Source organism: Pholcus phalangioides, unplaced genomic scaffold, assembly GCF_987345545.1.
Source record: "Pholcus phalangioides strain wild (caught in Gottingen) unplaced genomic scaffold, Ppha-v1.0 ptg000003l_1, whole genome shotgun sequence".
NCBI lineage: Eukaryota > Metazoa > Arthropoda > Arachnida > Araneae > Pholcidae > Pholcus > Pholcus phalangioides.
In genome coordinates, this window is record NW_028301596.1 from 55,104,600 (window position 1) to 55,120,517 (window position 15,918).

Below are 15,918 nucleotides of genomic sequence, written 5' to 3' on the forward strand. Positions count from 1 at the left end.
ATATATACAGAGTGGGCAAAAAAGTCCGCGCGCGTGTACAAACTTTAAAAATTCATAAAAACCGGAAAAATAACCGAAATAAAAAACAGTTTGCAGAGTTAGTATCGCTAGGTCACGGGAATTTTTTTACGAAAGAAAAAAAATATCTAAAAAATAGCCGATAGGTGGCGCTGACGTACACAAGCCAAAGAAAATATACGCAAATAACGAACAGAATGCCTCCAAATCGTTTATTACAGCAGTATGTGTTCCACATCACCACCACCACTGGGGATAACACATTGCAGGCGAGTCACAAATCCAGCAACGCCAGAGAGCAGCAGGTCCACATACATGGTTTACAACGGTGAACTGGTTGCGGAGTAAGAGCGCAAGTTATTATAACCGTCTCATTTGCTTATTTCCACCAAAGTCGGTCGTACCAGCGACACCTATCGGTTGTTTTTGAGTTTTTCCTATCTTTCCGTGACGTAGCGATGCTAACCCTGCAAACCGTTTTCATTTCGGTTATGTTTCCGGTTTTTATGAATTTTTAAAGTTTTTACGGACTTTTTGCCCACCCTGTATATATATTTCCTGACTATACTTGGATTCATTTTGATTGATGTATAATCATTTGTGACCTTTTTAATACTGCGTTTAACACTTCTATGTCTTATTCATGGAAAACAACTAATTACAGTGAAACCTGTCTAAGACGGACACTTATGAGACGGAAACCTGTTTAAAACCAAATCAAAATAGAGGCTGTTAAATGATTAGTGCTTTGATTTTCACCTTTATAAAACGGAAATCTGTCTAAAATGGAACATTATTTCAGTCTCTTGACGTTCCGTTTCGTACAGGTTTCACTGTAGATAAATATATTTAAGCAATAAATATAACTAATATATAAACCAAGTCCAAAAAAATCTGCTAAAATATGGTCATTGTAGGTTTTTTTTTTCAGATTGAGAGTATTCGGATATATGTTATTACTGATTTCATGAAAATTCTGAAAATTGAAGATAAATAAGTCATCTATATATCTAAAATCACTAATTTTTTCACAAATTGAATTCTCAAAATAGTACAGAAAAATGTTGCCAAAGGCACTGGAAAAACTAGTTCTCATAGAGGAATACCAGTAATTAGTCTGAAAAGATCCGTGCCATTGAAAAAAACAGGTGGTTCTCAAAAATGCAGAACTTGGAGAGATATAACCAATCAATTTTTTTCCATATTAATACAGTTTTCATATTTTTCGAATGAAAATTTACAAATTTTTGAAATATCATCATGAGGAATGATGATATTTCATCTGTTTACTATTTAATAAATAAATAGTAAACAGATTCTCAAAGCCATAAGTTTCCATAGGTTGCAAATTACCATCCCTAAGAAATTGCAAGACTTATTATTATTATTATTTATAATGAAGCCAATGTTTTTTCATTACTCATTTCATTAAGAATTTTTTGTTTTGGAGAATGTGAAAAATTTTTAAACCAGTTTTGTGTGGTTATAACTATTGGTATTACAAGTAAGATACCTAAATTTTACAGGATTTTAATGAAATTTAACAGGGATTAACAAATATGGAGATTTTAAATTATCATTAGAAATTTTTAGTTTTTTGAAATGTGCGAGATTTCTTTTGTGAATTTCCTTGATAGGTCTGTCTGCTTTCACATATGTATTATTATGCATGTGTGTGTGTGTGTGTATTGACTAAAAACTCTTAAGCACTTTACAAAATGACAGGTAATTATCGGCAGCTTTATCAACAACTGAAATGATGAATTTTTTCCGTTTCTTGCAGTAATTTCTTATTAACAAAGAAATCATCAAAAAGGATATTTTGCTTACTTGAAGTTCACTGCGGATGACGTAAATAAGCGCTATTGTGGTAGTAAGCACGTGTAGCAGTTAGTTGTATGTTTTGGTATCTTCGAGCGCATCCGGGAATCGTTTTTACGTCGTTGTAGACTGTGCAATGACGTCAGCCGACGCCACTTTTCAATAACTCTTGTAAGAATTAATGAAATACATCTTTTTGTAGTTATTATAGCACTTTTTGTCGTTCCATCATGACGTCGAAACCTGCATGCGTTTTTCGAGATTTTCACCCTCTCAACGTGATTTGCGACACCATGTTCCATTGCAATTTTAGTTCCTCCTGATGCCTAATAACAACCCTGTGAGCTTCTAGGTGTATTAACAGAACACTCTGTAAATATTTATTTATTTACTAATTATTATCTATATTATAATTATTAAACATAAACAACTGAAATAAATGAGTTGATAATAACGGGAAAGTGGGGACGGTATATGGGAACTTTCCCTTATAAACGATGTCCATAGGCTAATTTAAGTTTTTAATTCAAATACTTCACAATACAGGGATTCCAATTAGATGAATGTTTGATTCCTGCCGGAAAATCACCCGGCCTCCCCAGAACCTTCGGAAACTAACATGAAGTACGAAACAACTTTTAGGATCATTTATTAATCAACATTCACACCAACAATCTCTCAATGTCATTATGAGCAGGAACAGTCATCATCTATTCAATTGGAATCGTTGCGTGTTTGCGGAAAAGCCACGAACGCTTTCTAAAGATCACATTATAAATTAAAAGAGAGTTTTCAAAGAAGCCTCCTCTCGTGAAAGACATTTCGACTTAGCTTATGATTTGATCAGCTAGAAAGAATCTCATGAATATAAAAATCATCAAGATCATCAGCATCAAAAGAAGTTGGGCAAGGCAAAATTATGGGAACATCCCGTATATGGAACGTTTGATCCTAGTATAGGCAACCGAATTTTTTCTGAAAAAACATGTCGTTATACCTAGATTTATCAATATTACTCTCTATGGGACATTGTTGAGACAGTAATTTAAAAAAAAATTAAATAATCTTTATTCAATAAAATTCCTTCAAATTCACATTCAAATTCGAAAAAACACAATACAATATAATGTGTAATGCGATGCGATAATGCGATATATATAAACATATGCAAGTGTATCGATATATATGAGTTGTCAAGGGGTAATTATACCCGTACTGAAAACCAATCAATGAAATTAATGATCATAATCAAAACAATTTTCACAGTCATATATATATAATGCACATGTTAATAATAGTCATAACATAAAGCGGCAATCTTAATTCAAGTACCGTATTCGCATAGTCCCGTGATATATATTCAGAAATAGTCCTCAATGTTAGTGATAGCAGCAATGTAACTAAATAATTCCTTTTTAAATTTAGAATATGAAGCTATATTTGTTAATTCGAATGGCAAGGAATTGTAAGTTTTGGGAGCTAAAGAGACGAAGTGTTTTTTAAATATCTTTTTTCTATGTAAAGGAATTTAAAATATTTCACCTGGTTTCCTCAGAGAAAGGATTTTTTTTTTCGGAGAGCATAAATTCTTATTTTTATGAAGTGTCAATATCGATTTGTAGACAACCACGTGTCGTAAACTCGAAATGTATGGTAGCACCAGAAGTTAAAACCGTATGATTTAAAAGTTATTAATTACTGACGAATGAATTACTAATAATGTAATTACTGATGAATTGAGAGAGAGAGAGTTTTTTGCATCTTTCATTTTTCCATCATTTCTGAAAAAATTTGTAGCATGACTTCAGAATCGACCTGTATACACATTAAAAAAACTAAATTAAATGGACATTCAAAAAATGAAAAAATGGATTTAAAATTTAAATATAATCCACCGAAATTTCATTTATTTCAATTTTTGAAGAAATGCCGAACAACATAACGCAAACGCTTTGCTTTACCTAAACCAAAATAAAAAAAAATTCAGCTCCGATCCTTGTTGAATAATTAATATACAAATCGTCTTCAATATCGCGAAAGAAAAATAAATAATAGACCGAAACCAGGTTTATTCCCTTTTATCCTTATTTTTGCATCTAAGTCAAGATTTCTAAGAATCTTTAATGGAATAAACCAAATCAGTTTCAGCTTCCCAAAAATAATGTAAAAAAAAAGGGATGTAACGAAAAAAGGAGTGTTTCAAAGGAAAGAAAAACTAATAACAATAATAATGCCGAAGTTTTAATTAGAATCTAGCGAAAGAAAAAGAAACAAATTTGTTTCCAAGGAGAAAAAGAAAACATAACTTTTTTTTATTTTCTCTTTGAACTTAAACCAAAAATCCCCGTGATTCTCGAAAAGCTTTTAACATTAATTTTTGCTTTATCTTTAGAGATTCTTCTTATGCGTAATCTATTTTTTTTCTCATTATTGTTCCTTGCGATATCCGTTTCTTCTTGAAAAGTTTATCTCGATTTGAGTTTGGATAAAGATATTTATACTCGCATCCGAACAGTATAAAGAGATATTTATTTCTGTGTAACAACATTTAATTAAACTGACATAAATAAACAACTGAAGTACAAATACATCGATTTCATATATTTCACTTTATTTTTCCTATCATTCCTTAAAAATTTGTAACATGACTCTAGATTCACCCTGTACACACATTACAAAAAACAAATTAAATGTAGATTCAAAAAGTCGAAAGATGCATCTAAAATTTAAATACAAAGTATCCACCGAAATCGCATTTATTTCAATTTTTGAAGAAATTCCAGCCAACATAATGCAAACACTTTGCTTTACTTAAAATAAAAAAATTTGTCTCTAAACTTTGTTGAATAATTAATATACAAATCGTCTTCAATATCAAGAAAGTAAAAAAAATTAATTAATTAAGTCCTGCGACCGATAGAAATTCCGCATATCTAGCGAGCTCTCAGAAAAGTTTGCTCATCACTGTCGTAAGAGATCCTTCTTATCCGAGATTAATTCATTCCTTATCCTTCTTATTATTCCTTGTGATATCCGTTTCGTCTTGAAAAGTTTATCTTGATTTCAATTTGGACGTAAAGATATTTAAATTCGATTCGAACACTATGCAAAGGTATCTATTTTCTGTGTAACAGCATTTAATTAAACAGACAAAAGCACATAAATACAACAGCTGAGAACATTTGACAAAAAATAATGAATTTTATTTCCCTATCATCCCTCAAAAATTTGTAGCATGATTTCAGGATCACCCTGTACACACATTTAAAAACACAAATCATAAGTACATTCAGAATATAGAAAACTGCATCTACAACTTAAATATAATCCACTGAAATTCCATTTATTTCAATTTTTAAAGAAATGGCAAACGACATAACGCAAACGCTTTACTTTTACCTAAACCAAAAAAATTCGGCTCCGAACTTTGTTGAATAATTAATATGCAAATCGTCTTCAATATCGCGAAAGAAAAGAAATAAGGGACTGAAACCAGATTTATTCTCTTTTATCTTTATTTTCGCATCCGAATCAAGATTTCTAAGAATCTTTAATGGAATAAACCAAATCAGTTTCAGCTTCACAAAAATAATATTTAAAAAAAAACTAGAATATAACGGAAAAAAAGGACTGTTTCAAAGGATGGAAAAACTAATAATAATAATGTCGAAGTTTTAATTAAGGAAACTTTGGATATAACTTTCTTTTATTTTCTCTTCTTTGAACTCAAACCAAAAATCTACGTGATTTCGGAAAAGCTTTTAACATGAAGTTTTGCTTTATGTTAAGAGATTCTTCTTATCCGAGATTTATTTTTTTCTCATTATTATTCCTTGTGTGATATCCGTATCTTCTTGAAAAGTTTACCCCTCGATTTGAGTTTGGATAAAGACATTTATTTTCGACTGAACAATATAGTGACATTTGTTTCTGTGTAAGGAAAGGTGTTTTGATCAAATGAAATCTGTTGGATTTATAATAAGACTCGGTTATCTGGTTACCTATTATGTAAAGTAATTAAACTGGTCGATTTTCATAGAAAGCAATTATAATGAACTCCGATTTTAAGGTCAGGGAAATATAATTGCGTCGGGTATAACGAAATATTAAAACTGACTTTGAAGTTGAAAATTAAAATAGACTTTGAAAATGGAAATTAAAAAGATTTTTAAATTGAAAATTAAAATAGACTTTGAAATTGAAAATTTAAATAGGCTTTAAAATCGAAACTGAAATTGACATTAGAATCAAAAATCATAACACATTAAAATGAAAAATTAAAATTAATTTTAAATCAAAAATTGAAATTGATTTTAAATCAAAAATTGAAATTGGATTTAAATCAAAAATTGAAATTGATTTTAAATAAAAAATTGAAATTGATTTAAAAATCGGAAATTTAAGGTGACTTTGAAATCTAAATTTAAAATCAAAAATTGTGACTGACTTTAAAATCGAAAATTAAAATGAACTTTAAAATCGAAAATTAAAATGAACTTTAAAATCGAAAATTAAAATGAACTTTAAAATCGAAAATTAAAATGAACTTTAAAATCGAAAATTAAAATGAACTTTAAAATCGAAAATTATAACTGGAAAATTAATACCAACTTAAAAATCAAAAGTTAAAATTGACTTTAGAATCAAAAATCATAATTGATATTAAAATAAAAAAATATTGATTATAAAATCAAAAATTAAAATTAACTTCAAAATTAAAAATTAAAATTGCGGAAAAAAGTTCAAATATTCAGATTTATCATAGTCCTTTATTTAAGCAGTCTTATGCCTTTCAGCATGGACTAAGAGCCCTAAAAACTCTGCTCTAGTTGAAATATTTCATTAAAACTATTATTTAATCATTGATTTATTTCAAATTTGATATACATATTTTCTATTTCATATGCTATATTACGCCAACACAATTTATACAATTCCTCCAACATCTGTCATTTTACACATTTTCGAACATTAAAAAATGTGTTGTTAACACCTTGCGCGAATGATGAAATATCTTGACATGAATCTAATTGAATAAAAATTGAAAGAAAACTGCTCAGTCCATGAAATACGGCAAAATATTTGAGATTCTATCTTAAATATTTTATTTATAACTTGTTTCTTTTAAACTTGAATTTTCTCACAGAGTTCAATTTTAAATGTGATTAAATAAATTAAATTTAATGTTTTGACTTATTTGATGGACTGAGAGCAGTCTTTATTCAATTAAGTTGTTGTCATGCTGTTTTATCGCTCATGGAAGGTGTCGACAACACATTTTATTACTAAATGTTAGGATATTTGCTAAAAAACGTAGGTATTGGAAAAATGGTGACCATTTTGTTATTATAGAACAGCATATAAAATCGAAGATATGTGTGTACTAAATTTAGAATAAATCAATGATTAAGTAATGTTTTTAATGATTATTTCAGTAGTATGAGCATGACTATGGCGCTTTTTTTCCGGCACGCCCCCTGTGCTGTGGACCCTCCGTCTCAGGTGGGCGTGGTCCAAGGAGGGGGCGTGGCCATATTGGATGGTCGTGTTGTTGGACGGTGGTTTTCTTTATGTGCTGGCTGTCGTTGGGTCACGTGATGTGAACACTCCTGGGGGCGTGACGGCCATATTAGATGGTCGTGTTGTTGGACGGGATTTTTTTTTTGTGACGTCATGTTGTCGTTGGGTCACGTGATGTCCCCCCTCCTCTAAAGGTGGCGTCTCTCTCCTACAGCGATCACGTGGCGCTCATGTTGATATTTTCCTGTTTGAATGCCGTTGGTGCAAGACGTCCGTCATGACCGATGCTAGTCCTCCAGCAAAGAGAATGAGATCAGAGGTAAGTTATTTTGCATACTGTGTTTATTTTAGCTTTAAAAAATATATATATAACAAATAATTTAATTTTAATAATTTGTGTGCGTAGGGTTTCATCTCGCATTTAGCAACTATCGTATTTTTTCACGCTCTAACATGATTTCTTTTTTATATTTTTCAGGCTGACCAAGAAAAAATGGCGCTACCAGTTCATTTTTATTCGCTAGGAGACTCCGTAATGGCAAACGTCTGCACCTACAAAGGAAAGATTTTAGTGCACGTCCGAAAATTCAACTGGTACAACGGTCGCTGGCATCCTACTGATCTTGGTATAGCTATGAACCAGGAAGCGTTCAGTTCTTTTTTATCATCTTCGTACAAGGTCACCTACGAGCTGGATTTCGCTACTGCAGTGGCTTACGTGAATTCTTCGAACAGCATCCAAGCAACGGTCAACCCTGCAGGAAAGACGGTCACGCTCAACAAAGAAACTACCTACAAAAGTTTGACAAAGAAGACATCTATCGAGTTGAGCAAAACTCAGTGGGAGAATTTGATGGAACAAGTGCCGCACATTCAATTGAGTGTAGAATGTTTCAAGCTGGACGATATGGACATCACTTCGTGTTATGAAGAATATGTGTGTTTCGACAACCCTCGAGAGCCAACCATGCCAGAACAGGAGTCCATGAAGGAGTGTCTCCATACTGCATTTCGTACGCACATCGTGAAGAAAGGGGACTTGAAGCCGGAGAGGTATATTGAAAAAACAAACTATCTTAACTCTCTCCCGGAATTTGTGAGTGCTGTGCAGTTCGTTCGTATTTATGATGTTATAGACGAATTTATTTCAGCTTTACCACAAACCAATGGTAATCCGAGTTTGTTAAACCTAGTGAGTCGCGATTTCATGAAGTCTATAAAATTCACTGATATTGTTATGGACGCAAAACGTCGCCTGGTTGATTAATTTGTATCTGTTAGAAGTATGTGAAATAAATCCATTGAATTAAATTTTTGTGTTCGTATTTTATTTATATTTTTTGAGTGTTTTTACTATTTATTTAAGTGTAACTCAACAAAAGTTTCATTATACTTATGGATGGCGTTAAGGCAGTTTCATTCGGTCCAGTAACCGTTGTTGAAGTTGAAAGTTATTGCAGGCGCGGGTTCTGGGCTGAGGACGCTGCGAGATTTAAGTACAGAGTTTTAGAATTTGAAAAGATCTGGATAAATACTGTGAAATGGAAAAATATACAGATCCAACAGAACCAGGTAGTTTTGGAGGAATAAATTCTTTGCATCGAAATTTAAAAGAACAAGGTTATAACGTTTCGCAAAATGAAGTTAGAAAATGGTTAGATGGTAATGAAGCTTATACATTACATAAGCCAGCGCGGAAGAATTTTCGCAGGAATCGTGTAATTGTTGGTGGTATAAATGAACAGTTCCAGGCAGACTTGGTAGACATGCAATCTCTGAAAAAAGAGAATAATTCGTATAAGTATATTCTTACCTGCATCGACGTGTTGTCAAAATATGCTTGGGCTATCCCTCTGAAAGATAAAACTGGAGAAGAGGTAACTAAAGCATTTAAAAAAATATTCAAAGACAGAATTTGTCAAAACTTGCAAAGTGACAAAGGAACAGAATTCCAAAACAGGGTAGTACAAAGATATTTTAAATCAAAAAACGTGAATTTTTTCACTAGTGAAAGCGAGAAGAAAGCTTCAGTCGTGGAAAGGTTCAACAGAACGTTGAAACAGAAAATGTTCAAATATTTCACGTTCAAAAATACTCATAGATACATCGATGTTTTGGATCATTTGATCAAGAGTTATAATAACACTTGGCATCGTAGTATCAAAATGAAACCCATCATGGTGACAGAGAAAAATCAGTCTCAGGTATGGCAAGAATTATACAAAGACATCCTTGGTGAGAAAAATATAAAATTCAAGTTTTCTGTCGGTGACACTGTTCGAATAAGTCGATCAAAGATGATTTTTGAAAAGGGTTATGAACATAACTGGACTCGCGAAATATTTACTATAAAGCAAAGAATAGGCAGAGATCCCCCTGTTTACAAGATAGATGATGCTGATGGAGAACCTATAAAAGGAACTTTCTACGAGCACGAGTTGCAAAAAGTGATACCTAGTGAATATTACCAGGTTGAGAAGATCTTGAAAAAGCGTAAAGTTAAAGGGAAAATCGAATACTTTGTGAAATTCAGAGGTTACCCCAATAAATTCAACGCCTGGGTCCGAGAGTTAAAAAGGATATAAAAAGACAGTAACCACTAACTTGTGACTCATTAGGAAAAATGTCTTTCTTCCTAACACTTCCTAGCGATAGCTCAGCTGCGTACTACCCAGGTAACACGATATCTCATTACATTACCCAACTGCCAAAACCGATTCATTTGTCCGGAGATTGGGAATGTGGACTATCTGAAATAATTTACCCTCATTGCTGGTACAACGTGACGGAAGACTGCAATCTTATTGGATTTGACTTGGGTGATGGTGAACTGCAAGGACGACATATTCCAGCTGGGAATTATGAAACGGTGCCCGATCTAATAAAAGGTATTGAAATTGAATCTTTCAAAAACAGAATTACATTCCACTACAACCACAGCTCCAAGAAAGTAAAAATTATCCTGAACGATGGGGCAAGATTAATTTTGAACACTGGTATTGCTGAACTATTAGGTTTTGAGCCCACACTTCTAAAAGAAACTACAGAGAGTCCTTTCGTAGCAGACACAAATGTATTTTATCCTGTTTTGTACATTTACACCGATATAATAGAACCACAAGTGGTGGGTGACGTTCAAGCACCCCTCCTACGCGTAGTAAGAGTTAAAGGAAGAGACAACGAAATAGTTAGTGCATACTATGACCGACCACACTACTTTCCTCTTTCTCGACGAGTATTTCAAACCATCGAAATGGAGATAAGATCAAGTTCTGGTAAACGCATACCTTTCAACAGAGGTAAAGCCATTGCAGTATTGCATTTTCGCATTAGACAAATACTATAAAACTGTTAAATATACAAGTTCAAGATCATTTTCGAGTGAGATACGAAACTGTAAAGATGAAGGTTCCATATCACTGCTGTACAAAATCGTTCGAACAATATTATTTGGAGCAAGCAGGAAGAGGATTACCATACTATTCTGGAGTTACGTTGCAGCGAGGAAATGGATTAGGCAATATATTCGGGAGTTTATTCAGAGTCGCGTTACCATTTTTGAAGCAAGGAGCCAGAACTGTTGGAAAACAAGTACTAAGATCTGGAGCGGACATTGTGGGTGACGTAATCAAAGGGGATAAAATAAAAGTTGCTGCCAAGCGTCGTCTCAAGGAAGCTGGAAAGATCTTAGCCGATAAAGCACTGAACAAGACAAAAACCATGTTTGGTGAAGGCCATAAAAGGAAGCGTCGAAAGGCTCAACGCGTCATTTTTGCAAAGAAACCCAAACGGAGTACACGTGACATATTCGATTCGTGATGACTTACCGACTCAAAGATTCCCCTGAACTTGTGAAGTCCGAGCTAAATTTATTTTCTTTACCTGGCACGCAAACAGTAATAGAAGGTGGCAAATGGGTAACTTATCACCCAATAGCAAATGTATCAGATGGAGGTCCCATAGAATTTTACATTTCTGGCAGTGGAGAAGAATACTTGGATCTCACACAAACCCTGTTGTACGTCAAGGCCAAAGTGGTGAAAGGAGATGGAAAATTTTTGACCAAAGAAGACAAAGTAGGGCCCGTAAACTTATTTTTACACTCTATGTTTTCACAGGTTGATGTTTCACTTAATGATCGCCTGGTTTCGTCATCAAACAATACTTACGCTTACCGTTCAATAATTGAGACACTTTTGAATCACGGTATTGATAGCAAGACAAGTCATCTCACTACCGAACTGTATTATAAGGATACTGCTGGAAAAATGAACATCGTTGATCCTGAAGCAAAGGACGGAAACGAAGGACTAGCCGAAAGGGCTGAATTTATAAAAGAAAGTAAGACGGTTGACATGATTGGATCTATCCATGGAGATATTTTTTGCCAAGGAAGATTATTATTGAACCTCGTTTCCCTAAAGATAAAACTTATTAGAAGCAAGCCCGAATTTTGCCTCGTATCTTCAACCTCAAAGGCCGATTACAAAGTCATGTTAGATCACGTATCTATTCAAATAAGAAAAGTGAAAGTCTCACCGGGTGTCCTCGTTGGTCATGCCAAAGCATTGTCTCACACATCCGCAAAATATCCGATAGATCGCATTGTATGTAAGGTCTACTCACTTCATCAAGGAAATATGTCCTGGATTCAGGATAGTATAGTAGTGGGCCAGTTGCCTAAAAGAGTTGTCGTTGGTTTAGTAGATAACGATGCATTTTCTGGCTCGTACAATAAATCGCCTTTCGAATTCAAGCACTATGATTTGAATTACATAGCAGTGTATATAGATGGCGAGCCAGTACCCTTCAAGCCCCTGGAACCCCAGTTTGACCAGAATCAATACGTACGAGCCTATCACAGTTTGTTTCTTGGAACAGAAAAGGCCTGCAAAGACGAAGGTATTGATATTTCTAGAGAGGAATATCCGAATGGCTATTCGCTCTTCGTGTACGACTTATCAGCCGATTTATGCCACGGTGGTCATTTCAATCTAATTAAACATGGAAATCTACGACTGGAAACCAAGTTTAAAGCACCGTTGCCTAACCCAATCTCCATCATTGTGTACTTGGAGTTTGATAACGTGATAGAGATCAACCAGACCCGCAACATATTGTTTGATTTCAGCAGTTGAATATGTATTCCTCCCAGATAGAGAAAGTGTTAAAGAATGAATCACCAAATTTTATCGGCGTGTTTCCCTCTGATAAGATACCCAAAGACATTATTTACCCGGCTTCCTTTGTGGTCAACAGCGATGATCACACCAAGCCTGGGTCACACTGGATGGCGGTTAATTTACTGGATAAGAAGATAGTGGAGTTTTTTGATTCGTATGGACAGAAGCCAGAAGCATACGGAAAAGACATCGCTTCATTTGTTGATAGGTTCCCAAAAGTTTTGCGGAATGAAACACCTCTACAATCTCTGACTTCAAATGTTTGTGGCCAATATTCTATGTATTTCTTAATCAAGCGCAGCGAAGGAAAATCTATGGAAGATATTGTAAATTTTCTGAAAATGAATGGTTGTGACTTTACTTTGTATCAATATTTCAAGAAGAAATATGGTGTAAGAATGATTTTTAATAAATAAATAATAATAATAAAAAAAAAAATTAAAATGAATATTTCTTGTGTTTGTCGTTATTGTGTAAATTACTGTTTGAAAATAAAAAGACAAAAATAAATCAGAAAAGACAATTTTTTTTACATTGTTGATTACATTTATTTTTTTTTTCTCATAAATTAGTACATAGTTAACCACGAAGGGTTTTTCATTTCTTTCATAGCTTCATCAAATAATTTTTTTCCAGTGGGTACATTATTTTTATTCAATCGATTTACACGTTTCTTCTTCTTCTTCATAGAATCTTTGAATAGTTGAACAATATCGCTTCCAGGTACAACTTCACCTTTATACACGAGTTCTCCTTTTTCGTTCCAGAAAATCAGTTTGTTATTTTGTTTCATTTTCTCGATCAGTTGCTTTGTCATCTGCTTTTTCTTTGGAGCTGTAGATTTCAATATAGAATTTTCATATTCTATTCCATCGGATTCTTTGGTCTCGTTGTCGACTTTGACGTCGGCTTGAAGTTCTTTGGATGAATTGTCAGCAATTTGCAAGTATTTTTGCAACACTTGCAAATATTGTTTTGCTTTCTCACCGTCATCAAGAACTTTTTTCTTTAGAACGGAATTAATATCTTTGTCCAACAGCCCGAGTTGTTCTTCGACGGCATTGAGATGTCGGTCTGCCGCAACAATGACGTACTTTTTAGCGTGTTCCATTTACTAATGTGGAGATGACGGAAATCGCAGCGGGTAATAACAGGCTTAGAAAGCCGTTTCCTTTCTGAACCAATATGCGTCTTTTTGTATATAAAGGTACCTTCTTGGCGGCTAAATTTCTTAAACTTTTTCTATACTTGCTGAGTTTATCTCTTCGGGATTTGGTAACGGGTATATTTCCTTTTAGTAAATTCAAACAAACCTCACACAAAGCTTTGATGACGCTATTACGACTTTTTTTAATCAAGTCGAGGCGTTTCTTTGGTTTGGCTTGGGAGATCTGTTGTAGGAGTTCAAGGTGGTGATGCGCGTATCGAGACATCAGGATCACAAATGGGGAAAATTTATCTGTTGCCTGCTATACATACCGAATTTTACAGCCTTGGTGAGCGCGCAGTGGTCAAAATTCGCACTGTGCTTGAAGCACTTCACGTGAACAGGGGGTAAGACAGAAACTCGGGGAAAATCTTCTAGGTCGTTGCACTCCATGTCACAAACATAAGTTATAAACTTACATTTCTCGAGTCCCTTGCAATATAGTCTGGAATGGGAGCGGGATAAAAAGGTTAGTATGTCCGTGAGACTTTCGTAAGGGAAGTCACCGCCGGACCAAGACATGTTATGGAGATTGGCCATCACCCATACAGCAGAACACTTCTCTTTCATCGTTAATTTCGCCCATTCGAACGGTGGTTGGAAAATGTAAACGCCGTAACTACCAGAATCTACCGAGAAAAAGGCAAGTTCCTTCACTATGTATCCCTCCGTCTCAGACTGGAACCCTTCGAAGTCAATTATTACACTCCCCATGACCGCTGCTGTTGGTAGCTCAGCTAAAACTGACTTATCTGGACTGATAGACGTAGTGTATATCGTCTCGGAAAATACCGGTTTTTAGCCTAAGCCCCTCCTCTGTAACCGGTTTTAAATCAACTAACAAGTATCCATACGCCTGTTTGGTTGCGTCATCAAAAACTTCCTGTAGAAACTTGCTTTTACCAGGGTACATCTGTCTCGCTAAATGTTGTATTTGACTACGGTCCCTAGGATTTTTAAATAAAATCAAATAATGGGCGTTCAGGGAAATTTCCCTCATCTCACTTCCTTTATGGAAAAAGTTCTGGACTATAAACACCACCGACAAATTTTTATGATGACTTCCTCGTGTGAAAATATTTGTTAATCGCTTGTCGCCACCCAATTCTGACATCAAATCGTCAATAATAAACAATGTTCTCTGACCGATGAAGGAGTTGTAATTTTCGGGTAATCCCTCAATAAATTGAACTCCTGGAATTTCTTCGTAAAATGACTGGTAGACCCCATAAAACCAAACTATTTCGGTAGGGAAAGGTTCTATCATCTGCTCTGCAAGCAACCTTGATACAAACCTAGTTTTTCCACAGGAAGTGGGTCCAGAGCATACTGCCGTAAAAGGGTGTTGAAGCTCCAACACGTCCATGTCGAATGAGAGTTACCGAAGGCTGCGATCTGCTATATAAGGAAGAAAATACATGTATAAAGCACTAAAAAAAAAAAAAAAAAATCTGATCTTTATTGAAAAACACTCTTTTTTCTGAGCTCTTAAAAAAGCTTGTTAGTCAGGAATGCGATTCAGCTACACCTCTAATAATTTGGGTGGCCCTTAGAAGGGCCGTTTGTCTACAATCTTCAAAAACCTAATAACCGTATGGGATGGTTGAAAAACCGTCTATGATGACCCTCTTGTCATACACCAGACCATAATCTTTGTCTTCTGGTTTGCTTAGCACTTTTCGACTCTTAGCATCTCTGGTGATTTTACCCGGGTCGTGAGTCTTGATTTTTTTTGAGAAATCCAAATCTGAGACCAGTTCTTTCATAGTTTCGTAGTTAAGAAGCTCGGAATTCCTGTAGTTTAAGGTGAAACCTCTAATCTTGCAACTGGTACTTTCGTCATCTAACATATAGGCATAGTTTTTCGCCCCTCCTGGAAATTAAGTATAAATAGAACAGTTATTTTCTTTTCATTCTTTAATTTTTCAAAACATGGAATGAACCATTTATAAAAAAAATTAAAGTGGTTCTTACCTGAAACAAACGTTTTTATGTTCCGACCAGCCAGTTCATCTGTGAGATCTCCAAGAAAATTCCCCAATTTCACGTCGTTTGAAACGTCACTTTGATATATGATGCTGTCAAAGAGGATGAAAAATAAACTTTAAATATCACTTCTAATAAAATAATAGTAATAAAATGTATATAAAACTCAAATTTATAGAATTA

The 15,918-nt window shown here is 34.3% G+C and overlaps 1 protein-coding gene across 1 annotated transcript; it reads left to right on the forward strand.

Annotated features, from left to right (window-relative positions):
- The first annotated feature begins 11,177 nt into the window (after nt 1-11,177).
- LOC149088909 (uncharacterized protein F54H12.2-like) lies at nt 11,178-12,497 on the forward strand. Its single transcript, XM_089252410.1, has one exon. The coding sequence runs from the start codon at nt 11,178-11,180 to the stop codon at nt 12,495-12,497; it is 1,320 nt and encodes a 439-aa protein (XP_089108536.1).
- The last annotated feature ends 3,421 nt before the right edge of the window (nt 12,498-15,918 follow it).

Coding starts and splice junctions, on each gene's coding strand:
- LOC149088909 (XM_089252410.1), top strand. CDS start 11,178: ATGACTTACCGACTCAAAGATTCCCCTGAACTTGTGAAGTCCGAGCTA.